At 45.0% G+C, this 26,980-nt stretch overlaps 1 protein-coding gene across 1 annotated transcript in view; it reads right to left on the minus strand.

Moving 5' to 3' along the window:
• LOC144506244 (uncharacterized) overlaps positions 1-26,980 on the minus strand; it is a 172,485-nt gene that overhangs the window by 44,188 nt on the left and 101,317 nt on the right. Inside the window, exons 24-27 of the mRNA XM_078232103.1 lie at positions 18,295-18,476; positions 10,438-10,548; positions 5,465-5,598; positions 3,806-3,867 (exon numbers count right to left, since the gene is read on the minus strand). Coding sequence (XP_078088229.1) covers positions 3,806-3,867; positions 5,465-5,598; positions 10,438-10,548; positions 18,295-18,476 — 489 coding nt within the window. The remainder of the gene's footprint in view (positions 1-3,805; positions 3,868-5,464; positions 5,599-10,437; positions 10,549-18,294; positions 18,477-26,980) is intronic.

Consider the following 26,980-nt stretch of genomic DNA (forward strand, 5'->3'; position numbering starts at 1 on the left):
GGTAGGGACTCAGGGTTGGTGTGTTGCCTACCAGGGGCTGGGGTCCGGGATGTGTCTGACAGGGTATTCAGGACTCTTAGGGGGGAGGGAGATAAACCACAAGTTATTGTACATGTGGGGACACACGACATAGGGAGGATAGGGGAAGGGGATATTAGGCAGGGATTTATGGAGTTGGGGTGGAAACTAAAGGCCAAGACTGACAGAGTGGTTATCTCTGGACTCTTGCCTGTACCACGGGATAGTTTAGAGAGGAATAGGGAGAGGGAAGGTTTGAATTCATGGCTGAGGGGATGGTGCAGGAGGGAGGGGTTCAGGTACTTAAGCAATTGGGGCTCGTACTGGGGAAGGTGTGACCTCTATGAGAAGGATGGTCTACACCTTAATCAGAAGGGGACCAATATCCTGGGGGGTAAATTTGCTAAGGCCATGCAGGGAGGTTTAAACTGATTCGGGGGGGGGGGAGGGATCCTGAGTAGTGGGGCTGAAAGTGAGGGATGCATGGATGGGGACTGCAATGCACGGCATTGCAGAGGTGGGGTGGAGCAGGGTTTGAAATGTGTATACTTCAATGCCAGGAGTATTCGCAATAAAGTGGGTGAACTTGCAGCGTGGATCAGTACCTGGGACTTCGATGTTGTGGCTATTTCAGAGACATGGATAGAGCAGGGGCAGGAATGGATGCTGCAGGTCCCGGGGTTCAAATGTTTTAGTCGAAGTAGGGAAGGAGGTAGAAGAGGGGGAGGGGTAGCATTATTGGTCAGAGATTGTATCACAGTGTCAGAGAGGAGGTTTGATGAGGACTTATCTGTTGAGGTAGTATGGGCGGAGATTAGAAATAGGAGAGGAGAGGTCACCCTGTTGGGAGTCTTTTATAGACCTCCTAAAAGTTCTAGAGAGGTTGAGGAAAGGATTGCGGAGTCAATCCTGCTTAGGAGTGAAAGTAATAGGGCAATTGTTATGGGGGATTTTAACTTGACTAATATTGACTGGAATTGTTATAGCTCTAGCTCGTTAGAGGGGTCAGTTTTTGTTCAAAGCGTGCAGGAAGGTTTTTTGACTCAGTATGTAGACAGGCCAACTAGAGGTGAGGCTATATTGGATCTGGTGCTGGGAAATGAGCCAGACCAGGTGCTAGACTTGGAAGTTGGTGTGCATTTTGGTGATAGTGACCACAATTCGGTTACGTTCACCTTAGTGATGGAAAGGGATAGGCATGAACCTCGGGCCAGTGGTTTTAGCTGGGGGAAGGGTAATTATGAGGCTATTAGGAGAGAATTAGGAAACATAGGTTGGACTAGGAGATTACAGGGACTGGGAACGTCCGACATGTGGAGTTTTTTCAAGGAGCAGCTACTGCGAGTCTGTGATAGGTATGTCCCTGTCAGGCAAGGAGGAATTGGTAGGGCTAGGGAACCGTGGTGCACCAAAAAAGTTTCTTTGTTGGTTAAAAAGAAAAAGGAGGCTTATGTTCGGATGAGACGTGAGCACTCGGGTAGTGCACTAGAAAGCTTTAGATTGGCTAAGAGGGAGTTGAAGAGCGAGCTTAGAAGGGCTAAAAGGGGACATGAGAAGACTTTGGCGGATAGGGTTAAAGAGAATCCTAAGGCGTTCTATAGGTATGTCAAGAACAGAAGGTTGGTTAGGGCAAGTTTAGGGCCAGTTATAGATGGCAGAGGGAAGTTATGTGTGGAACCGGAGGAGATTGGTGAAGCATTGAACCAATATTTCTCTTCGGTGTTCACGCAAGGGGACATGAATATAGCTGAGGAGGACACTGGGTTGCAAGGGAGTAGAATAGACAGTATTACAGTTGATAAGGAGGATGTGCAGGATATTCTGGAGGGTCTGAAAATAGATAAATCCCCTGGTCCGGATGGGATTTATCCAAGGATTCTCTGGGAGGCAAGAGAAGTGATTGCAGCGCCTCTGGCTCTGATCTTCAGGTCGTCGTTGGCCTCTGGTATAGTACCAGAAGATTGGAGGTTAGCGAATGTTGTCCCATTGTTTAAGAAGGGGAACAGAGACTTCCCCGGGAATTATAGACCGGTGAGTCTCACTTCTGTTGTCGGCAAGATGTTGGAAAAAATTATAAGGGATAGGATTTATAGTTATTTGGAGAGTAATGAATTGATAGGTGATAGTCAGCATGGTTTTGTGGCAGGTAGGTCGTGCCTTACTAACCTTATTGAGTTTTTTGAGAAAGTGACCAAGGAGGTGGATGGGGGCAAGGCAGTGGACGTGGTATATATGGATTTTAGTAAGGCGTTTGATAAGGTTCACCATGGTAGGCTTCTGCAGAAAATGCAGATGTATGGGATTGGGGGTGATCTAGGAAATTGGATCAGGAATTGGCTAGCGGATAGGAAACAGAGGGTGGTGGTTGATAGTAAATATTCATCATGGAGTGCGGTTACAAGTGGTGTACCTCAGGGATCTGTTTTGGGGCCACTGCTGTTTGTAATATTTATTAATGATCTGGATGAGGGTATAGTTGGGTGGATTAGCAAATTTGCTGATGACACCAAAGTCGGTGGTGTGGTAGACAGTGAGGAAGGGTGTCGTAGTCTGCAGGAAGACTTAGACAGGTTGCAAAGTTGGGCCGAGAGGTGGCGGATGGAGTTTAATGCGGAGAAGTGTGAGGTAATTCACTTTGGTAGGAATAACAGATGTGTTGAGTATAGGGCTAACGGGAGGACTTTGAATAGTGTGGAGGAGCAGAGGGATCTAGGTGTATGTGTGCATAGATCCCTGAAAGTTGGGAATCAAGTAGATAAGGTTGTTAAGAAGGCATATGGTGTCTTGGCGTTTATTGGTAGGGGGATTGAATTTAGGAGTCGTAGCGTTATGTTGCAACTGTACACAACTCTGGTGCGGCCGCACTTGGAGTACTGTGTGCAGTTCTGGTCCCCACATTACAGGAAGGATGTGGAGGCTTTGGAGAGGGTGCAGAGGAGGTTTACCAGGATGTTGCCTGGTATGGAGGGGAGATCCTATGAGGAGAGGCTGAGGGATTTGGGATTGTTTTCGCTGGAAAGGCGGCGGCTAAGAGGGGATCTTATTGAAACATATAAGATGATTAGAGGTTTAGATAGGGTGGATAGTGATAGCCTTTTTCCTCTGATGGAGAAATCCAGCACGAGGGGGCATGGCTTTAAATTGAGGGGGGGTAGTTATAGAACCGATGTCAGGGGTAGGTTCTTTACCCAGAGGGTGGTGAGGGATTGGAATGCCCTGCCAGCATCAGTAGTAAATGCGCCTAGTTTGGGGGCGTTTAAGAGATCCGTAGATAGGTTCATGGACGAAAAGAAATTGGTTTAGGTTGGAGGGTCACAGTTTTTTTTTAACTGGTCGGTGCAACATCGTGGGCCGAAGGGCCTGTTCTGCGCTGTAATGTTCTATGTTCTATGTTCTATGTTCTAAAACCAACCAAATATTTAACTAACCGCGTTGGCAAGTAGTAGATTCTGGTACAAAGCTGTCAAGATATTTTTACAAGTCCACTCTTTACACTGAGTGAAAATAGGGGTGCTAATGAAATATGCAAGAGATTTTGTAGTTTGGTGGGTAGCCAGAAGCTCCAGGTTTGAGTCCCACCCCAGGACTTGATGGGCACAGATGTGTTCATATTGTGGCCAAACAGGTTGATCATCAACCTGCACATTCTTCCGAAATAAGAGCGGCAGAATTTCCTGAGCTGCAATGCAACAGTCCCCCTAGGTTAAAAGACTCCACATGTAGAAGCTCTTGCCACGGGTTATACTCCTGCTAGAGAGAGAATGAAATATTCAACACATCAACTTACTGTTAGATTGTTCGCTGGGTGGTGAATTTTCCATTTGATTGCTATGCACTTTGCAATAAACTCTAAAGCAAAAACAAAGAACATATAATGAAAGTCAGGGTGAAGGAAGTAACAATCAGGTTAATAGATGACTGTGCAACTGAATATTAACTCTCACAGCACATGGTCATGCATGGGTGAGAAGAGATCTATTAGGGTTGGGACTCCAGAATACTGGGCCATGGAATCAATAAATTGTTCCCAATCCCAAACAGGCCAAAAGTCCAAAGCAGAGGCAATTCTCTCTTGCACAGGAGAGGCCATCATTCCATGTCAGCTTTACAGGTTTCCCAATGGCTGGTTAGAGCAGGGATTATCATGACTAGAGAATAGACCATCCATTAAGGTCAACATAGAGACCAACCCAAGTGTCATTTCCAGATCTTGTTTAATGGGGCAGTAAAATATGATGGGCAGGATGGGGGCATCTAGCAGGTAGATGAGAGCCTTGGGTTGTGAAGTTCTGAGATCGGAATTATGGCATTTTGTGAGGGAATATGACGATGAAGCAGGAATTTGTACTTCATGGGACATGAGCGGCACGGTGGCACAGTGATTATCACTGCTGCCTCACGGCACTAGGGGCCGGGGTTCGATTTCCAGCTTGGGTCACTGTCTGTGCGGAGTCTGCACGTTCTTCCGTGTCTGCGTGGGTTTCCTCCGGGTGCTCCAGTTTCCTCCCACAGTCTGAAAAACGTGTGAGTTAGGTGCATTGGCCATGCTAAATTCTCCCTCAGTGTACCCGAACAGGTGCCGGAGTGTGGTGACTAGGGGATTTTCACAGTAACTTCATTGCAGTGTTAACGTAAGCCTATTTGTGACACTGATAAATAAACCTTAACTTTAGTGGGAAAAACAGAATGAATGCTGCAAGATAGGATCGAGTTAAACCTCCAAAATTTAAGTTTAACGTTTATTTATTTTAAACATCAATATTTATGGATTTTTACCAACGCAGAAACGGCTGATGTTTTAAACTGCTGTCAAAACTGGGTTAGGATAAACAAGGGAAGTGGAAAGAATAACAATTTTAAAAAAGCTCAGGTTTCAAATTATTTAGAAGATAGGACTGGTTAATTTCCCTTTTGAAATCGCTCCTGATTGATAAACTCCCAAGTTGTTTCCAATCCTATTTTACATTTTGCAAGAACATTTAGAACAAAGTACAAAGAAAATTACAGCACAGGAACAGGCCCTTTGGCCCTCCAAGCCTGCACTGACCATGCTGCCCGACTGAACTAAAACCCCCTGCCCTTTCGGGATATACCATATCCCTCTATTCCCATCCTATTGATGTATATGTCCAGATGCCCCTTAAAAGTCACAATTGTATCTGCTTCCACTACCTCCCTTGGCAGCGAGTTCTAGGAAGCCACTACCCTTTATGTAAAAAACTTACCTTGTACATCTCCTTTAAATCTTGCTCCTCACACCTTAAAACTTATGCCCCCTAGTAATTGACTTTTCCACCCTGGGAAAATACTTCTGACTATCCACTCTGGCTCATGGATCAACCTGAAAACAAACTGATTTACTTCTCATCAATTTCTGGTCTAAATTATGTCCACTTAAAGCACCATGACACCATTTTCAGGGGTTACAAAAAAATCAAATAGCAACCTGTAGATACCCCGAGCTTTATTTTTCAACGGGATTGCGTCGTCATCTATGGCACATGGATAGTGATAGGATCTTCTGCAGCTTCCCACTTCACATCCAACGGTAGCCCCTCTCTTCCTGCATTTAGAGCACCTCTGTAACGAGAACAGAAGTAAAACAGAAATTTTGAGTTTGAGCAAATGTCTAAAGTGAAAGAAAGAATTTGCCTTTTTACAGAACAGAGAATAACTGCCAGCATGGACCATGTGGGCTGAATGGCCTGTTTCTGTGCTGTATATTCTATGCATTTTTCCAGTCAATGAAGTAAAGCCAGTTGTAATTTAGGAAACATGACAGTCAATTTACACATAGCAAGAGCAATGTCTTAATGACCAAATAATTCTGTTTTAATGAAGTTTATTGAGAGATAGGTTTTGTCTGGGCAAAGTTCTTTGGAGTTGCAAAATTGGTGCAATTCTTCTTTCCTTTCTTCCTTCATAGTAGAGTAGCTCTGGGCCTCACTTGTTGCTTCTCAGGTACTGAGGGAGTGTTGTACAGTGAGAGGTGACATCTTTCAGCTGAAATGTTGAACCAAAGCATCATCTGCCCTGTCAGGTGAATGCAAAAGATTTTATGACACTATTTTAAAGGACAGCATTGGAATACTTGTGTGATGATACTATGCCTTTAAGAACTGTTTTTAATCATGTTTCTTTGCAGGTTTTTCAAGCAGTTCCTTTGCAAGATTTTATTGGCACCATCTTGTCTGTAGCCAGTGTCCTCTAATTGTTACTGAAGCAATGTAATCGACATCTTATTTATTTTTAATCTGGACTAATGCAGTGTCTTGGGGTTTTATGGTCCTTTTGGAATTGTTGGGTGGAGCATGATTGATAGGTCAAGTGCTGACTGGGGACAGTGTCTTTCCACAGTAAAGTTCAAGGTTTTCGTTTCATTTTTCTCAGATGCTGTTTGGATGTGAGACAGAAAGCAGTGGCTCTTGTTTTCCCCTCTGGAGTTAGAAATTCTGCTGTCTGTGAGTTGCTGTTAGAAGCTGCTGGAGGCAAAGCCACAGCAGGTGTTTACAAAGCTGCAAAATTCAGCATCACGTAAGTATACTTGCTTTCTGTGCCAAGTCTAGAAGAGGGTGTATGTTTGTGAGGTGGCGTTTGACTTGGTACTTCATAGTTAGCCGTTAAGGTCTATGCAATATCATGATTGATTGTTGTAAGTAGTAAAAGTTATGCTAATTTTTCTTATGATATATTAACTATGTTCTTAAATAAACTTTGTTTGATAAAAGTTTCCGAATGGGTCACGAATCATACCTGGAGTGAACCATCTTATGCTCACCCGTCCAAATTCAAAGGGTCTAGGCTATCTTCATGAAATACCTTGGAGTTTCTAGCCTGGGTCATAACACTTGGTATCCGAGCAAATATTTATCCCTCAGCCAACAATGCTAAAGAAACAGATTATCTGGTCATTATCACATTGCTTTTTTTGGAGTTTGCTGTGTGCAAATTGGCTGTTGCATCTCCCACATTACAACAGTGACTACACTTCAAAAATACTTCAAAGTGTGTCAAGAATAGAGGTGTATACAAAAATATCCTGCATTGAATAAATCCATAGTTTAAAAAAAACAAAGTGATACAGCAGAAAAGATAAAAACAAAGTCAAAAAGGCAACAAAATCCAACTTTGGGAAACGTAACGGCAACTTCAGGAATAGGCATTCGAGAAAAACAGTGCGAGAGCAGACAAAACATCTGCTTAAGCCATTGAACAGCACTGAAAAATGTGACACTGATTTTCGCAGATTCCTTCTACAACTAAGTCAGTAAGGAGGCAGAGAGGTCCTGCCACAGATAGCAGATTATAGAATGGACAGACATCAGACAATTACTGCATTCACAAGAGAGAACTGAGGAAACAGAGTAAAGGCAATGTTGGAACAAACATCAAATAGACTGGGATTCTCCCAAAAAAATTCTAAGTTCCCAACGTGCGGGAAAATGGGAGTAACGCTCGCTGTGTTTTTTTAAGCGTAATTACCAGAGTAAATTTCCGACACTCTGAGCACTGCAGAGTGCCTCCGCGAGATTTACTCTTAAAAGATGTGGACGGGGCCTATTCCCGCCAGAGAGGCTGGCATCAGCACACTGAGCATGCCACTGCGCATGCGTGCCAATCTCCCACTATACTGGGAGATCGGTACACACATCCTCCCAGCAATCAGATTGCTGGCCTCTCACCCCATCACGGACACCCCTGGCCGCTCACCCTCCCCACGCACATCGCTGGACTCGGACATTGCTGGATTCCCCATTCCCCCACCTCATCCCGGACCTGGACATCGCGAGCCTCTAACACCGTAACCCTGTTCCCACCCCCCCACCCCAACTACCCCTCCACCACAGTGCACTGTACTGCCAGACTCCCGTCCTCCCACACAGCGCTGGTCTCACTGCTGCCTCTCACCCACACAGCGCTGGTCTCACTGCTGCCTTTCACCCACAGAGCGCTGGCCTCACTGCTGCCTTTCACCCAGAGCGCTGGTCTCACTGCTGCAATGGTGGCGTCCGAAGTGGAAAGTCTGGGTCAGGGATTAGGCCTCATAGGTGACAGGGTCCAGGCCATCCTGGAGACACAGCGAGTCAGGGCCGAGGGTGTCGCTGGCAATCTGGAGGCACATCGGTCCATGGCCATGGGTGTTGGGGACATGTTGGAGATACTGCTGGCCATGGCTGGGACTCTTGCTGGCATCCAGGGGCTCTGAGGGATTCTGGAGACACAGCAGGACGTGGCTGTGAGCCTCAACAACTTAGCCCAGTCTCACAGGGTTAATGCGGAGGGACTCCAGAGCCTGGCTTGCTCACAGAATGCTGTAGCGGAGGGACTCCAGAGCTTGGCCGAGTCTGAGGGACAGGGCTGAGGGATCACAGACCATGGGACAGATGCATCTGGGCCTCCAGGACTGGTAGAGCCAGGTGACGCCGAGGTTTCTGGAGCTCAGTCCAGGTGTCCTGGTGTCCCATGGAGTGTCCCCGGGGCCTATGGGGCCCATGAAGCCCTTGCCGGGGCTTTCCACCCAGGAGACTCCGGGCATCCCCAGACCTTCCGAATCCCTCCTTCCTCACACCCGGGCGTCTCAGGGAAACAACAGTGTCATCTGCAAGTCAGCCGGTGCCCTCCTGGTCACGCCCCCTCCCCCACCCTCCCACCCAGAGGGTGATTTGCCATAATGGCCTCACCAGTGAAGGTCCTCACTGGCGAGAATCACGTATGGTCCCTACCAATGGGGACCTGCCATGATGGCTTTGCCGGTGGGACTGGAGGCCATTAAGGCCTTCCGGGTGGTTGGGGGTGGGGTTTGCTGCGCCCCTTGAGCAGTGTTGGCCTGGAAACCTGATACTGCCAGGCTGGCACCCTGGCACTGCCAGCCAGGCAGCGGGCAGTATCAAGGGGCGAGGCCTAAGGGGAGGGACAGAGGATGCTGCGCACTCTAAAATCAGCTTTTAGCTGGAGCGGCGATTGGCCAGGCCAAGGTGGGAGAGTATCAGGGCAGCAATTGGCTTGGGAAGCCAGTGATGGGTTGGGGAGACCAGCAATTATCCTTAATTAGCAGAGCACTGATGTCTGGGATGGTGGGGGTGTGATATCCAGGGGGTTGGGGGAACTGACAGATCTTCAGGGTCACTTTACACAGAACACAGAGATCGGCGCATGCGCAACGGTGCCCTCTAGCTGTGAGCAGCTGGCTATCTGGCAAGAATAGACTCTGTCCACTCTCTCTACTGGCATGAATCACACTTGCCTCTTTTTTGCACTAAGTGGCATAAGATCGTGTCTGAAAGCTCGCCAAAAAACTGGGCGCGATTCTCTCCCATTTGCATGCTCGTTCAGCACACCCCTCCCTTTCTGACTACGGTGTGTGCACATAAAAGGGAAATAAAAATAGAGGGAGATTGAGGATACCGAGTGAAAGGCAATGGGTTGATCATCTCCTAACACCAGGCACCTAATTACCCCAAGGTTTTGAGCTCTGCTCCACAGAACAGGGCATATAAATGCTCTGCTGGTTAAAAAAAGAAATCACTGACATGCTCGACTAAAGTAGTTTGATAAATTTTACTTACTTCAGCCTTATTGCTAATCAAAGGTATATTTTAAGAATGTTTTGCATGTAAAAATGAAAAGCATAGCACACATGGGATCAACAATTTAGGCTACATTAAATTTCGGACCAAGCATAGTCACTATTCAGAACGGTTCTCCATCGTTGATTATGCAGGTTGGGTCTGATCTTGATGCTTCAAAAGAAAACTATTATTTATTCTTTTAGCTGATAACTTTGTCCTAACATGGAGCAATGCTGAATTTTTTTTATTCATTCGTGGGACATGCTGGTTCGCCAGCATTTATTGCCCTTTCCTAGTTGCCCTTGTCCAGATGGTAGTTGAGAGTCAACCCACGTTGCTGTGGGTCTGGAGTCCCATGTAGGCCAGACCCAGTAAGGATCGCAGATTTCCTTCCATGAAGGACATTAGTAAACTAGATGGGTTTTTCCGACAATTGACAATGGTTTCATGGTCATGAGTAGATTCTTAATTCCAGATATTGAATTTGAGTTTATTGAATTCAAATTCCACCATCTCCCGTGGTGGGATTCGAACCCAGGTCCCCAAAACAGTAGCTGAGTTTCTGGATCAATAGTCCAGCTATAACACCACTAGACCATCACCTCCTCTGATGAATGAAGAAACTAAAATATAGTGTCAAATTCTTGCAAAGCAACAAATATAAAAACCTTTCTTCTCATTCAGAGTATTCTCTGCCCTGTTTCTATTTGCAGATTTCAAAAATCAGAGCATATCTATCTATAGATGACAAATTCTGAAATATTATAAAAATGTATTTCTTAAACATGCAATTAGTGTTCCAATATGTTAATTTCATTTATTAATACCTGTATAATTACTGAAATCTTACCAACATGCGTCCTCTTTTAACTTCTTGTTCAATATCTTTGACAAGAAATCCACCAAACGAATCAAAGCCTTTGGAGTTTGAATTTCTGGTGGTAAGATTTGAAGAAAAAAGCTGAAAAAGGGGAGAAGAACAATGTAAATATATCTTGGGTCCTCGAGCTGCGTTGTAACAGTGCAGGTTACTCTCTGGCACCTCACTCCAGTGGACATGCTTCGTTGCCAAATATAGATGTTAAATGCTTGCAGACAGGCTTGTCCAATGCAGGGCCCACAATTCGGCTCCTGAAGCCTCGGTATCCGGTCTGCGGCCTAACTATTGAAAGTACAGATAAGTTCAGTAAACGATCTGCAAGGAGCTCCTCCTCCTATCAGAGACTGATTCGCTCCCACATTTGCTGCTGATAGGCTTATTTGATTTGATTTATTATTGTCACATCATAGAAATCATAGAAACCCTACAGTGCAGAAGGAGGCCATTCGGCCCATCGAGTCTGCACCGACCACAATCCCACCCAGGCCCTACCCCCACATATTTACCCACTAATCCCGCTAACCTACGCATCCCAGGACTCTAAGGGGCAATTTTTAACCTGGCCAATCAACCTAACCCGCACATCTTTGGACTGTGGGAGGAAACCGGAGCACCCGGAGAAAACCCACGCAGACACGAGGAGAATGTGCAAACTCCACACAGACAGTGACCCGAGCCGGGAATCGAACCTGGGACCCTGGAGCTGTGAAGCAGCAGTGCTAACCACTGTGCTACCGTACTGCCCATAACATGTATTAACATAAGTGAAAAGTATTGTTTCTTGTGCACTATACAGACAATGCATACCGTTCATCGAGAAGGAAACAAGATAGTGAAGAATGTAGTGTTACAGTCATAGCTAGGGTGTAGAGAAAGATCAACTTAATGCGAGGTAAGTCCATTCAAAAGTCTGACAGCAGCAGGGAAGAAGCTGTTCTTGTGTCGGTTGGTACGTGACCTCAGATTTTTGTATCTTTTTCCCGACGGAAGGTGGAGGAAGAGAGAATGTCCAGGGTGCGTGGGGTCCTTAATCATGCTGGCTGCTTTGCTGAGGCAGCGGGAAGTGTAGACAGAATCAATGGATGGGAGGCTGGTTTGAGTGATGGATTGGGCTACATTCATGACCTTTTGTAGTTCCTTGTGGTCTTGGGCAGAGCAGGAGCCATACCAAGCTGTGACACAACCAGGAAGATGTTTTCTATAGTGCTTATTAGTAATCGGATAAGCAGCGAGCAATGTGAAGGTGGATGGCTTCTCCTTTACTTAAACATTGGCCGCTCGCTCTCTCTGTTTCTCTCGCTCTCGCCCTTGTAGGCACCGGCTCTTTAAACAGGCAAAATGGCGAAGCAGGCTGGTTAAGGCCACGAGGAATAACAAAGATGCAACAACAGCGCCCGCCCAATCTTCCACCTGCCCACAGCAGCTGGAAGGGAGCAGAATGAGGAAGCGTAACTTCACCTCACAGCTGCTGCATTTTCTTTCAATTGTAGCTGTTTAAATCTGGCTCATTTTGAGCAATCTATCACCACACAACAGCTAGTTCACAGCCTCATCTGAATATGCCCCTGTGTCATTCCCTTTGTTGTTTGCTTATTTGATTGATCACAAATACATCTTTAAAAAAACTGAAATAAAATATTAAAGTCTGCAAATACACACAGAGCTGGCTGAGAACATGAGATGAAATCATATCGATCCGCTGACTGCTCCGTGGGCTTTCCCAAGCAGAGGCTCAAGAGAGGAACTTGTTGCAAAACGGAAGGAGTAAGTGTTGGCAATCAGGTGGTGTTGTGAAGGTCCATACAGCAAGAGGCAGCAACATGGTCCGTGAGCAGCTAGAGGCCGGGAAGGTCACCAAATGGGAGATGATCCCGCCCACTTCCTCCTGATTGACTCCAGAAAGAATCAAAATGTGCAAACCTCGCGGGCCCGGGTCAGTTTGGGCAAGAGAAGGAGTCAGTGCGTGGGCGTCACTAGCTAGGCCAACATTATTGCCCATCCCAGATTGGCCTTGAGAAAGTGGTGTTGAGCTGCCTTCTTGAACCACTGCAGTCTATGTGCTGTTAGGAAGGTAGTTCCAGGATTTTGACACAGCGACACTGAAGGAGCAGCAATTTATTTCCAAGTCTGGATGCTATGTGGTTTGGACGGGAACTTCCAGGTGGCGGTGCTCCCATGGATCTGCTGCCCTTGTCCTTCTAGCAGTTGTGGGTTTGGAAGGAGCTGTCTAAGGAGCCTTGGTGGGTTCCTGCAGTGCATCTTATATTTGGTACACACTGTTGCTATTGTGCACCAGTGGTGGATGGAGTGCACATTTGTGGATGAGGTGGCAACCAAGAAGGTTGCTTTGTCCTAGATGGTGTTGAGCTTCCTGAGGGTTGTTGGATCTGCACCCATCCAGGCAAGTGGACGGTATTCCATCACACTCCTGATTTGTGCCTTGTAGATGGTAGACAGGTTTTGGGGAGTCAGGTGGTGAGTTACTCACTGCAGGATTCCTAGCCTCTGACCTGATCTTGAAGGCCACAGAATTTATATGGTCAGTCCAGTTCATTTTCTGGTCAATAATAACCCCAAGATCTTGATAGTGAGGAATTCAGCAATGGCCACACATGCATTGAAAGTCAAAGGGCGATGGTTAGATGCTATCTTATTGGAGAAGGTTATTGCTTGGCATTTGTGTGGTGTGAATGTTACTTACCAGCCCAAGCCTGGATATTGTCCAGGTCTTGCTGCATTTGGACATGGACTGTTTCATTATCTGAGGAGTTGACAATGATGTGAATATTGTGCAATCATCAGCAAACATCCCCACTTCTGACCTTACGATGGAGGGAAGGTCGTTGATGAAGTAGCTGAAGGTGGTTGGACCTGGGACGTTACCCTGAGGAGTCTGAGATAGAGACTGAGAGCAAGATGGGCACACAAGTATATCGTTCCCCTCCTTCTCTTCCCTCTCCAAAAACCTACCCACAAAGCAGGCCTGAACAGAAGGAAAATCCAGGCTGAAAGACAACCCACTTCCAACCTTCACTTTCGTATGGATTCTGCCAAAGCCATCTCAGTGTGCATAACACCAGACGCGAACGCAAGATCAGCATTAGTTAAAATCAACTTCTGAACACTTGGCCCTAATCCCCACCCTTCCCTGGTGACCAAGACCTGGGGCCTAGTCTTTCTGGCTCCAGCTCCGTTTCCTACGTGAAAAGTCAAAAAGGTTTAATTGGTTAACTGCTGCTTGGCACCTTTTAAATGGTCATTTTTATTTATTATTTGTTTCTTAAAATTATCAACTTATTGTTTCAATGTTGACTTTTTAAAAATTCGCGTTTAACATTATACCAAACTATCTTTCCAAAATTTGCACTTAGAGTGAGAAAAGAACTGAAATGGGGCTCCTCATGCAAAAAGGTTGGACAAGCCTGTTGTAGACTATCCAACCATAGATACAAAACAGTGAAGCCCAATCATGTCATTAACAACAGCCATGCATGCAGGAACCTGTGGATTGCATCCGGGGTAAGAGCATGGGATAAATTCACCCTCTGATCATTCCATTGAAGCCATTAATAGTGACCCCATTGCTGTCCTGGCTAAGGTGTGCTACCAATATAGATTTTCTTTTGGTGGGTGGAGGCAGGGGGAAGTAGTGTGGTGCAGAGGCACGGTTAAAAACAGCTAAGGGATGACAGTGCGCGGCAGTCAGATGAGACCACATCCTTTTGAATGCACGAACATAATAATACATCGCTGTGAATGGAACATTACCACTTCAATGGGAGTTAAAGCAAAGCTTTCTAAGCAGAATTATTCTGAAAGCCATTTGAACAGTTGGAGGAAATTTTAGAAACAGCGCTAGGGACCGTTTCAATTCTGGCCTCGGGCGACTGTGTGGAGTTTGCACATTCTCCCCGTGTCTGCGTGGGTTTCCGCCGGTGCTCCAGTTTCCTCCTACATTCCAAAGATGTGCGGGTTAGGTGGATTGGTCGTGCTAAATTGCCCTTAGTGTTAGGGGGACTGGCAGGGTAAATGCATGGGGTTAAGGGGACAGGGCCTGGGTGGGATTGTGGTCGGTGCAGACTCGCTGAGCTGGGTGGCCTCTTTCTGCACTGTAGGATTCTATGGAATGCTACCTGGGAAAAATTAAGTTTAATTGGTCCTTGGAATAGAGGTACAATTCACAGACCAGTAACCAAAGCTTGTGTCAATATAAGTAAATAAACACAGTGCTATGCTTACTTAAGATAATTAACCCATTAAAGACATTCTGAATGCATTGAGGCACTTGCATAGGGACAAGGGAAGAGAAGACGTCACTGGAGATGTTCTGGCTCCATTCAGATCAGTAGAGTGGATCCACTTGTGGAAAGTCCCTCAGAGGTGCAGCACAGGAAATAGGCAATGCAAAAGGATAGGGTTGTTGATGAAGGGCAGCAGCAGTAACATGCCACTACTGCCATTAAAGAGGAACTCGCTAGCGACTAAGCCTGAGGAGATCAGGATGATGCACCCAGGGGCTGTGCAGATTGTAGGGATTTGAAAAGGCATCATTGAAAGAGGCACTGAGCTGGATTGCGACAACACATACAAGGACCTGACAGGAAATGGAGATGAGAAGTGGAAGTTTGAAACAGAGGAGCTTGAGGAGTGGACAATAACAGTACGTTTTGACAGTGAGGAGAATGTTGCACGAGCAAATGAAACCACATGAAATTAGTGATCATTAGAGTGAGGAGGGTTTTAGAGTGTTTAGCTGCTGGATGGGGAAGTAGAGCACATCCCAGAAATAACTGTAAATCAGGAAATAAAGGGAGGGAGGAACTCCAGAAAATTACAATCACTAGTGAGTGGTACTGAGCAAATCCCCTGGTCCAGATGGACTTCATAGAACATAGAATAGTACAGCAGAGTGACAGGCCCTTCAGTCCATGATGTTGTGCCGAACATGATGCCAAATTGAACTAAACCCTTCTGCCTGCCCTTGGTCCATATTCTTCTATCCTTGCATATTCATGTGCTTATCTAAAAGCCCCTTAAACGCCCCTATCATATCTGCCTGCACCACCACGCCTGGCAGTGCGTTCCAGACACCGACTACTCTCTGTGTAAAAAATCTTGCCCCTCACATCTCCTTTGGATTTTCCCCCTCTCACCTTACATGCATGTCCCCTAGTATTAGACATTTCAACTCTGGGATAAAGATTGTGACCGTCAACTCTATCTATGTCTCTCATAATTTTATAGACTTCTATCAGGTTTCCCCTCAGCCTCTGCTGCTCAACATGTCCTGGTCCCCCCATGCCGACACTATAGTTACGAAAGCCCACCAACACCTCTACTTTCTCAGAAGACTAAGGAAATTTGGCATGTCAGCCACGACTCTCACCAACTTCTACAGATGCACCACAGAAAGCATTCTTTCTGGTTGTGTTGCAGTTTGGTATGGCCACCGCTCTGCCAAAACCGCAAGGAACTACAAAAGGTCATGAATGTAGCCCAATCCATCACGCAAACAAGCCTCCTATCCATTGACTCTGTCTACACTTCCCACTGCCTCGGCAAAGCAACCAACATAATTAAGGACCCCACGCACCCCGGACATTCTCTCTTCCACTTTCTTCCGTCGGGAATAAGATACAAACGTCAGAGGTCACGTACCAACCGACTCAAGAACAGCTTCTTCCCTGCTGCTGTCAGACTTTTGACTGGATTTACCTTGCATTAAACTGATCTTTCTCTACACCCTAGCTAAGACTGTAACACTACATTCTGCACTCTCTCATTTCCTTCTCTATGTATGGTATGCTCTGTCTGTATAGCGCGCAAGAAACAATATTTTTCACTGTATGTTAATACATGTGACAACAATAAATCAAATCAAATCAAAGCCATCCAGTGGTGGAAAAAGAGAACAGTGAAAATTTGTATATCAGTGTTGAGTGGGGAGAGGCTGGGTCTTTCAAGCCATCTTCCCGTCAGAGACCCGGGTTCAATTCCCAGCTCTGGGTCACTGTCTGTGTGGAGTTTGCACGTTCTCCCCATGTCTGCGTGGATTTCCTCCGGGTGCTCCGACTTCCTCCCACAGTCCAAATGACATACTGATTAGGTGCTTTGGCCGTGCTAAATTCTCCCTCAGTGTATCCAAACAGGTGCCAGAGTGTGGCGACTAGGGGATTTTCACAGTAACTTCATTGCATTGTTAATGTCAGCCTACTTGTGACTAATAAATAAACTTAAATAAATAAATAAAACTCTGGCCTCATTAAGCATTCTGATTCATTTTACCAGTGCCCCAGATTTGACCTCAAGAGGGAAATCCCATTCACACATTGCAACTGGATTTTAGTGCCTGGCCCAGCAGAAACAAAATTAATTTATACCAAATAAAATATTAAAATATCAGCAGCATCTCTACAAGCGTGGAAAGATATCTGAGAGTGAGTGAGAGAGAGGGAGAGAGGTTAAGAACATTATTAGATCATTTTCTGCAGCATGTCAGGTTTTGTGTGGTTACGTGTGAATGTGTTCACGAGAGCTGGTATCATCAATTTTCTGCCTCCAGTAACTCAGGCTGCCACCTCCAGAATGAATCAGACTGGCTTTATCGCTCAAAGCATGGAAATCCCACCCGCTTAACAAACAGCACAGATGTGTTAACTCAGAAATACCAGCTTTCAAAAATTGATCGCGAGAAATTAAATTTTAAGTAAAATCAGGCCTCACTCACGATCTCTCAACAAAATGCTGTTATCTCAGGATCTCTTCCCCCCCTCCACCCCCACATTCAGCACCTGGCCTGTTGCTTCTCTTCGACACCCGTAATGAATGGAGTAAGTTTCTGGGATGCCCTCTCCTCAACATATCCACACCCAGCCCCAATCCTCCCAAACACCACTCAGCTAAGGAATTAAAGGAAATAAATAAAGCGTAGGGAAGGAGGATTTCTGGGTGGCTGAGTGAAGAGGGGTTTGTGCTCCTGAATCCATTGACTGTCTACACTTCCCACTGCCTTGGCAAAGCAGCCAGCATAATTAAGGACCCCACGCACCCTGGACATTCTCTCTTCCACCTTCTTCCGTCGGGAAAAAATGCAAAAGTCTGAGGTCACGTACCAACCGACACAAGAACAGTTTCTTCCCTGCTGCTGTCAGACTTTTGAATGGACTTCGCTTGCATTTAAGTTGATCTTTCTCTGCACCCTAGCTATAACTGTAACACTGCATTCTGCACTCTCTCATTTCCTTCTCTATGAACGGCGTGCTTTGTCTGTATAGCGCGCAAGAAACAATTCTTTTCACTGTATGTTAATACATGTGACAATAATAAATCAAATCAAAAAAGAATCTGATATGGTGTCCATTTCTGCCTCAGCCGGTCACTGGAAATCCAGCTTGCCCACCCCTCCCAGTGCTGTGAGGCAGCAGTGCTAACCAGTGTGCCACTGTGGGGAGCACATCTAGAGGGCTTTAAAACCCCCACCTTCAGTAACTGTATAGGGCCCTCCATTTCTAGCTGAGAAAAGCAGACATCCCCTGGCAAAAGTCCAGAGATGATCTTAAGTAAAGAAATCAAAAACACACAAAAAAATCCCTGATTGGGGAAAGTACAGGAAGAAGTCTCACAACAACCGGTTAGAGTCCAACAGGTTTATCTGGTGGCACAAGCTTGTGCTACCAAATAAACCTGTTAGACTTTAACCTGGTGTTATGAGACTTCTTACTGTGCTTACCCCAGTCCAACACCAGCATCTCCACATCACGGGGAAAATACAACAGAGACAAGTTCAGATTCTCTCTCACGAAGCAAAATGGTTGTTCCTGTACCTACCAGGCATTTATGGTGTACAGCGATCTTGCCATCGAAGAGGAGGTCGCCAGCTTTTTTAGACCGTTTTGACTGGCCACACAGTTTACACGCTCTCTCCTCCGCACATTCACCCAGCTCCTTCACAGCCGACATTGGTCCAGGCGGCCCTGCAACAAACTGCTTTCCCTGCAATAAAATCAACCCTCTCAAGGAGCATTTCCTGTTCAAACGCAACGGTTTCGGTTTCACCAGAAGGACATCGAAAGGGGAGGAGACAGAAACAACGATCGACATTTTCTCATCTCACTTGTTCCAGGAAAACGAAAGGAACCAGTGGTGTAAAGTAGAACAGTATTTGCTGCCCTGTCTTCACGTTATTACCACATCCTCTTAAACTCTGTTCACACGCAACTGGATATTCCCCCCTTTCTGAGGAAATCCAAGAATTGGAACATTCATTTGAAACTTTTTGATTTGATTTATTATTGTCACATGTATCAACATACAGTGAAAAGTATTGTTTCTTGCGCGTTATACGGACAAAGCATACCGTTCATAGAGAAGGAAACGAGAGAATGCAGAATGTAGTGTTACAGTCATAGTTAGGGTGTAGAGAAAGATCAACTTAAGGTGAGGTAGGTCCATTCAAAAGCCTGACAGCAGCAGGGAAGAAGCGGATGATACACGACCTCAGACTTTTGTATCTTTTTCTTGACAGAAGAAGGTGAAAGAGAGAATGTCCAGGGTGCGTGGGGGTGTCCTTAATTATGCTGGCTGCTTTGCCGAGGCAGCGGGAAGTGTAGACAGAGTCAATGGATGGGAGGATGGTTTGCGTGACGGATTGGGCTACATTCACGACCTTTTGTAGTTTCTTGCGGTCTTGGGCAGAGCAGGGGCTATGTTAAGCTCCAAGCTGTGTTACAACCAGAAAGATAAGATGTTTCAGCTTGATACCAGATTATTGTCATAACACCCCCCCGCCACACACATGCACACACACACACACACATTCAGAGTGTATTCAAGTAAATTACTGTAGATGCTGGAATCTGAAACAAAAACAGAAAATGCTGCAAAATCTCACATTTCTGACAACATCTGTAGAGAGAGAACAACTAATGTTTCGAGTCTGGCTGACCCTCACCATGGATTTTTTAAGAGTTGTCTCCACACAAGAGAAGGTAGAAATTTGGAACTGTCTCTCAAAAATCATCCTTGCATATCTCCTCCTGTCATGCAATGTGCCGAAACCTGGTGGTGGTCTCACAGATCACCAGGAATTTAAGTTGCTTTGGCAACATGCACATTTACGTGCCCGTTGTTACCAGGAGCTCTGGATAGTGATGGTGAAGGCTCCAACTTTCTTTTTAATATTGCTCTCTCCCTGGCTGCCTGCTACTGGCGTGGGTTGGAAGGATATGCAGATTGATGATCAACCTGTTTGACCATATTATGAACGCATCTTTCCTTGCCCATTGAGTCCTTGAATGGGACTCTTATTCCAATGCAGGGACACTACCCTTTTGTGCCACAAGATCTCCCTCCTCAGGGTTGCAGCAAGGAGGTATGACCCAATGCCATGATAGTGGCGTTCACCATGTATCATTGACAACCCAAGTTTAGCACTGGGGGAAAGCACTTTGGGCTTTGCATGGCTCTCATTCCATCTCACAACAGAAAAATCCAAGACTTGGGCTGCATTTAACCTCACAAATGCAGTGTCAACCCTCAGCAAAACTAACTTCTCACAATGTACTTCTATGTCAGAGAGACTAAACAGTGGTACGCTGGTTAGCACTGCTGCCTCACAGCGCCAGGGACCCAGGTTCGTTTCCCGGCTTGGGTCACTGTCTGTGTGGAATTTGCACGTTCTCCCCATATCTGTGTGGGTTTCCTCCCACAGTCCAAAGATGTGCGGGTTAGATGGATTGGCCATACTAAATTGCCGTTGGTGTCAGGGGGACTAACTAGGATAAATGCATGGGGATAGGGCTTGGGTGGGATTGTGGTCGGTGCAGACTCAATAGGCCGAATGGCCTCCTTCTTGCACTGTAGGATTCAATGATTCTAACACAGGCTGGGTGACCACTTTTCTGAGCACCTCTGTTCAGTCAACAAGAGAAACTCTTTGATTAACTTTCAATTAGGCTCTTACTCTTGACATTGAGTTTTACAATTTCAGAGAGCAACCTCTGCTCCTGTGATGTAGGGGGACTAATTTGGCTAATAAACAAACAACCATAGATTGAGGAACACTAACATAACACTAATGTTAGAATGAATGATCCTGGATTATGGGAACGTAAGCCAGCCAGGGCTGTTGCCACAGAAGACGGCTCTGTATGATTAACAAATATTCCTCATTTAAAACATGTATTTTGAACTTACAAGATGGATGTGTTTTGTTTTTGGTTACATTTTGTGAAACTTCAGTCAGCGACAAAATACAGCAGGCCCTGGGAGGAGAGGAAAAGAACAATAGTTCCACTGAAAGCAGTAATGCTATCAGCAGTGGTCGGGAACAAGATGGCTACCAATGCTAACCTTATGAATAGAGTCAGACAACTCCAAGAGATAATGCAGGTGGCGAGTAGACATGAAGAATTTCTCAGGGTCGGATGAGAATCACATAATTTAATAACAAATGAAATTCCATTAGGTCATGATGTGTATTGTTATTGGCTGGGGTTAATGACAGGGTGGTTATTGACTGATTTGTATTGATGTTTACTGGATAATGCCCACCGGAAAGATTTTGGGAATGTATAATTGCCTTCACAGGGGCATTGTTCTACAGACTGATATCCGGCCTCCCGCAGTCTATGCCTTGAGTGCAGGGCTTCCTTAAATCATTCTTCCATTCAATCATTTGGTTAAATAAAATCACGTCTTCAGAATCAGCACACTGCATTTTGAGTCTTTGTATTTAGCTTAAGTCTGAGCAAATACATAGTCTTGAGAGGAAACCCCATCTACACACTGTTTTTGTCTTTTTGTTTTGTATGATTCCATGTCTCCTCTTCTAGGCATGTCTTTTGTTTCTTGTCCTATTGCTATCTCTTTGCCGCAGACCATTGCCCCTTCTCTAATTTAAAATCTTCTTCTTTCCTCCCAAATATAGACCTTCCAATTTTGTTATTTTCCTCCCTTCCCCCTTTTCCCTGTTACATTTCTAACTTTTCCCAGTTTTGACGAAAGGTCACTGATCTGAAATACTCTATCTCTCTCTTCACACATGCTGCCAGACCAGCTGAGTATTTCCAGCACTTTCTGTTCTTAACTCAAATTTCCAGCATTTACAGTATTTTGCTTTTGTACTTTATGCCAAGTTAATATGAAGACACTTTTTACCTCAGGAGATTTTGGCTAATTTTCCCCAGAAAAGATTTGCACATGAAAATTAACAAAGATTTTTTTAAAAATCCTTAACAATCAAAGTAAGCATAATGTATTTACATATTTTATTTAAAAAGAGACAGTAGGTAACAATCTATTCCAAAAATTCATTAGATGTAAATAAATTGAAAACTATTTTATATTCGACATTAGAATAGAATAGAATAAAATCTCTACAGTGCAGAAAGAGGCCATTTGGCCCATCGAGTCTGCACCGAACACAATGCCACCCAGGCCCTATTCCCATAAACCCTCATATTCACCCTGCTCATCCCCCTGATACTAGGGCTAATTTACCATGGCCAATCAACCTAACCCGCACATCTTTGGACTGTGGGAGGAAACCGGAGCACCGGGAGGAAACCACACAGACACGGGAATAATGTGCAGACTCCGCACAGACAGTGACCTGAGGCCGGAATTGAGCGCTGTGAGGCAGCAGTGCTAACCACCGTGCCGCTCAATTTTTCAATTTTTATTTTTATTTTTCTGTTTTCCTTGTTCAGGCGCTTCACACCACGAATACACTTGTTCATCCTTCATGGTGAAGATGATGATTGTAAGACGATTGGAGAAGGCATTGGACTGAAGAACCTACGATCCACAGGAGTGGTAACGAGTTTAAACTTGCAACAAACTAGACTGATCAAATCCATGTTGAGGCATAGACAAAGGAAGGCATGGTCAGTAAAGTCTGTCTGTGAAGGACAAATAAATGTTTGAAAGCCAATCAGGTGAGCTGAAATTGGTTTCTGGCTGGAGACAACAGACATTCTGGCATGACAGTAATTGGAAGCCAAGAATTTAAAAGTGGGAGAGGATCTGAACTGCAGTTGGGAGGGAGTGACAGAGTCAGTCACCGGAAAAGGTACAAGAAGTCCTGAGTGGATTGGCCAACTGGGGTAAGCTCCAGCACACAGGAATACCAAGCAACCGGTATCATTATTATTTTCAAATTAAAGGCACCTGGAAACAATACTCTCCATGTTTGCCATTATTGTGTCGGGGTCCAACCCAAATTATCCTATGCTATGTTCATCGTCTGGTGGGCTTTGTAGGGGTGCGGTGGGTACATAGGTGACTGCAAAGATCAACCTGTGCCTGAAAGATTCTGCTGCAAATAGGAGAGGATGCCATCAATGATTGAATTTACCGGCTCGGGATTTCCTCCCCTTGCATTTTCTCTCTGCCTCTGATATGCGCCTGCGTTCAAAGGAGGCTGCAGTTTCTTTTTATTTGGTTGCACCAAGTGCAGTTATTCAGGGCAAGCCTATTCCAGAACTTGAGACCAATATCAAAACTCTTAAACAAAGCCTTCAGAGTATCCTCCTAGCATTTCCTTTGTAAAGGTCATTTTATTCTCCACACAGACTGGTCTCGGGTGCCACCGATAACTGTGGGTGTTGGTCTCCGGCCGGTGTTCAATCAGGAAGTGTCACGCTAGGACAGCTTCACAAGAGAGAGAGAGAAAGACTCACTGTTTATTCCTGACCAGTGAGCTCACCCTTATGCCACACGAGTTACCCTGGCTGCCACCTACGACCGTGTGTCTCTCTTTCTTGTAGGTAGTAAAATACAACCCAGAGGTGCCACACTGGGACAGTTTCACGAGAGAGAGAGGGACCACTGTTTATTCCTGACCAGTGGACCCCCTTGAGTGAGCAGTTTTGAAGTGCTCGGCCCCTTTACAGTTCTGTACTAGTTCTGGCCTTTTAGTGACTCACCAAGATGGACAATGAGAGAGAGAGAGTGACTAATCAAAGTTAATTTAAAAATAATTTATTCAAGAATAACTCCAACCAGACTCTGTCAATAAAACACAGACACTACAATATTATGCTATGGAAAGAAAACTCTAACGGCACAATGTAAATTCTTAGCATTACACGATTTACACAATTTACACAAAACCAAGAAGAATCCTTGACCCCCCTCCTCAACTTTTACCTAATTGGGGAACTTCTGAAGGCTGAGAGAATATGCTCACCACTCCTCGGATCATTTTAAAAACAAAAGGTCCTTGCTGCTGGATCTTCCTCTGCCACAAAGTAGTTGTCTGGCTGGACACCTGAATTTACTCCTTCCTAACTTCACAACTCTCCTGCCCCAAACTTTACAGAACTCCTTTCCGAGTTAACTGCTGAAAGGTCAATAACCTCTCCTCCCTGTGTGTCCTCTTGGCCAGAGTTTGATGTTATTTTAAAAGGCAGTTCCTAAATCAAATTGGCTGACTTCTTCCATCGGTCAGTTTCAAACCAATGGGATGCAAAGTGCTCACAGGATGAAACTGATTTGTTCAGTTTCAATGACAAAGAGTCTAAACTCTTTTAGGAGGTATCTGATGGGCTGCCAAGTGTCCCAAGGTGGTTTCCTGGAACTGCTAAATGTTTTCCCATTAATGGAGGCATTATTCTACATAGCTGGGGTAAAACTCAGTACCATTTCCATTGTCTCTCCTGTAGTTGGTCAGGACTATCGACACCCCTCTGCATAATCTTGTCAGATAGCTTCACCATGACTCATGGCCCTTTTTGTTCACTCCTTGGATGGTCTGGTGGTGTTGTATATTCCGATGTCTGGCCATTTTGCTTGAATGTAATCTTTTAAAATAATACTGTCTTTAAAATGTCTGTTGTTACACTTGAAATTGGCCATGTTGTATCAAGTTTAATATAATGTCCGTCCATCCTATGGAGTTCATCCAAATGATGAATTTGCTGCATCTTACACCTTTGACTGCCATGAGAACCCATCCCATACTCAAGCTCTTTACAGATGATTCACTTTGGTATGCAATTGTTAGACATTTTGTTTACATATTCAGCCCAACTCAGTTGTAACTATCTCAATATGATGTAGATGTTTGACAGCTGAAGTGAAAGCAGTCAGGTTTCTCACTACGGCATTGGGACACAGAGTCTCACATACGTGGAGCAGCAAGCAGGACCTTTGCTCTGTGGACTTTGTTTGATCAGCAGACTTGATTCCTAGAATGATGTTTTTGAAGTCTGCCAAATGAAGTGAAGAAGGGACAAAGACTTATGTCACAAGGGAATACTGGAAATTGTCGGATATCTTTACAGAACATAAAAGTTCAGTCCATCCCTGAAAACAGCTCAAGACAGCTTCTTCCCTGCGGTCATCAGACTTTTGAATGGACCTATCATATATCAAGTGGATCTTTCTTGACATCCTAGTTATGTCTGTAACACAGGGTGGCACGGTGGTTAGCACCGTGGCTGTGACAATTCTCAATATGTTCATTGAGATAGGCAGCTTAAGATAGAGTGCTGCCAAGATAAATAAACTTACCCATCGCTGACAGTTTCTTGTCAAGCACTGAAACGGGCTCAAGATAGGGCTTTCCTGGAGCAGGCTGGTACATTACTTTGGTTTTCTTTGGGCTGGAGTTGTGAGATGCATTGGAGAACAAATCCTTGCTACATTGTATGTCCAGTTCTGAACCAGCTAGTGCTCTGTCATTGGCAAACATGAAATATGTCCTTGGAGATCTTAGTGTTTGCCTGAAGTAGTCTCAGGTTGAACAGTTTCCCATCGATGGGATATCTGTTTTGATACAAGGATCACCACCATGGAAGACATCAGAAAGAATAACAAATGAAAACATGCTGAGGAGGTTTAGGCACTAGCAAAGAACCTTACTTAATTGCATTAATGACTGGCAATGGGTCAGAAGAATCACTATCATTCAGGTTATGCACAAGCATGTTGTCATGGAGCTATGAAACCATTGTGATTAATTTTTTAGAGAAGCCAAATTTAATTGGCACAGTAGTTAGCACTGCTGTCTCACAGTGCCAAGGACCTGGGTCACTGTCTGCGTGGGTTTCCTCCAGGTGCTCTGGTTCCCTCCTACAGCCTGAAAGGTGCATTGGCCACGCTAAATTCTCCCTCAGTGTACCCAAACAGGCACGCCGGAGTGTGGCAACTAGGGGATTTTCACAATAATTTCATTACAGTGTTAATGTAAGCCTTACTTGTGACTAATAAATAAACTTTAATTACCTTCCAAAAGCCCTCATGACTGACTGTGTCTTTGGTCATGTCAACAAAGGTGGCGTAAAGGTCCACATTCTGTTCTTGACATTGCTTCTGGAGCTGCCTAACTGTAAACACCATAATCGGTGGTTCCACAACCTTCTCTGAAACCTCACTGACCCTCTGGCAGCAGATCCTGGTCAAGGTTTGCTCAGCTATTCAGAAGCATTCTGACAAATATTTGTCAGTGATGGAGAGTGAGATTTTCCGATTGTGACAAGATTGTCAAGTTCCTTTCTGCTTGGAAAGTTGGAAGATGGAGGCATCTTTGTATTTTTAAGGGATGGTTCCTTGCATATGGACTAAAAGGGTTCAGTGAACATCTTGACCAAGGATAGCTGGGATAGCATCAGCTCTGGAGCTTTGTAACTAGACAGGGGTGTGCTAGCTGTCTCACTGTTGTGAACAACATAGGAAAGTCATCCAGAGAGCAGTTGATGGCAACCTGTCCGTTGCTTCTTCATTGACGAATGAGGATATGGTTGAAATGCTCTGCCCACATTGCTAGAATGTGGTCTTGCTCTATGAGTAGTGTTGACCCAAGAATTGGTGATGAACCAGCAGACTGGTGCCCATAGACAGTTTTCAAAGCACATAAATCTATCCGTCTTTGTGGTCTGCATATGACTGAAGTATGTCTACTTTCTGATTCAGCCAAGTGTCTTTCATCTCTGAGCTTGCATTGGATAGTCCTATAGATGTTTCTGTAGGTATCAAGCTTGAATAATGTTGACTTGTCAATGTTTTTCCTTTAGTTTCTGGATCACCTCACTGCTTTTAATCAGGTGCAAGGGAAGGATAGCACTCTCACAGGCAGACTCGCGAAACTCTTTCATCCAGATACTTTTTAATCCAATACAGTTCATCCTATAATGGTTCTAAGTAGCAGCTAGCATGTGACTGCTGTCATAATCCAGTGAAATACTTTAACAGGCAGGACATACCAGGTAAAGGCAGCTATTTAGTCTTCTACCTTCGGTGACTTAGAAATGTGTCTACCCTGGCATATGAAGACTGATTCCAGCAGACTGGGCAGATAAGATCAGTCTAAGTTCCAACAGTCTTAAAGGTGGGTCAGCACCATGTTGTGGAATGTGTAGAGCCTGATCAAGACACAGGAGACATCCCAGTCATCCACTGTGTTTAGATCATCTCCTGGTATCTAGACTCAGCTTGCCACAGGACCGATATGGGTCAGGACAGAAGAGCAGGGTTCAGGATGCACTACTCTCTCTCTTTATAATCCAATTCA

This window comes from Mustelus asterias, chromosome 17, assembly GCF_964213995.1.
Source record: "Mustelus asterias chromosome 17, sMusAst1.hap1.1, whole genome shotgun sequence".
NCBI classification, from domain to species: Eukaryota; Metazoa; Chordata; class Chondrichthyes; order Carcharhiniformes; family Triakidae; genus Mustelus; species Mustelus asterias.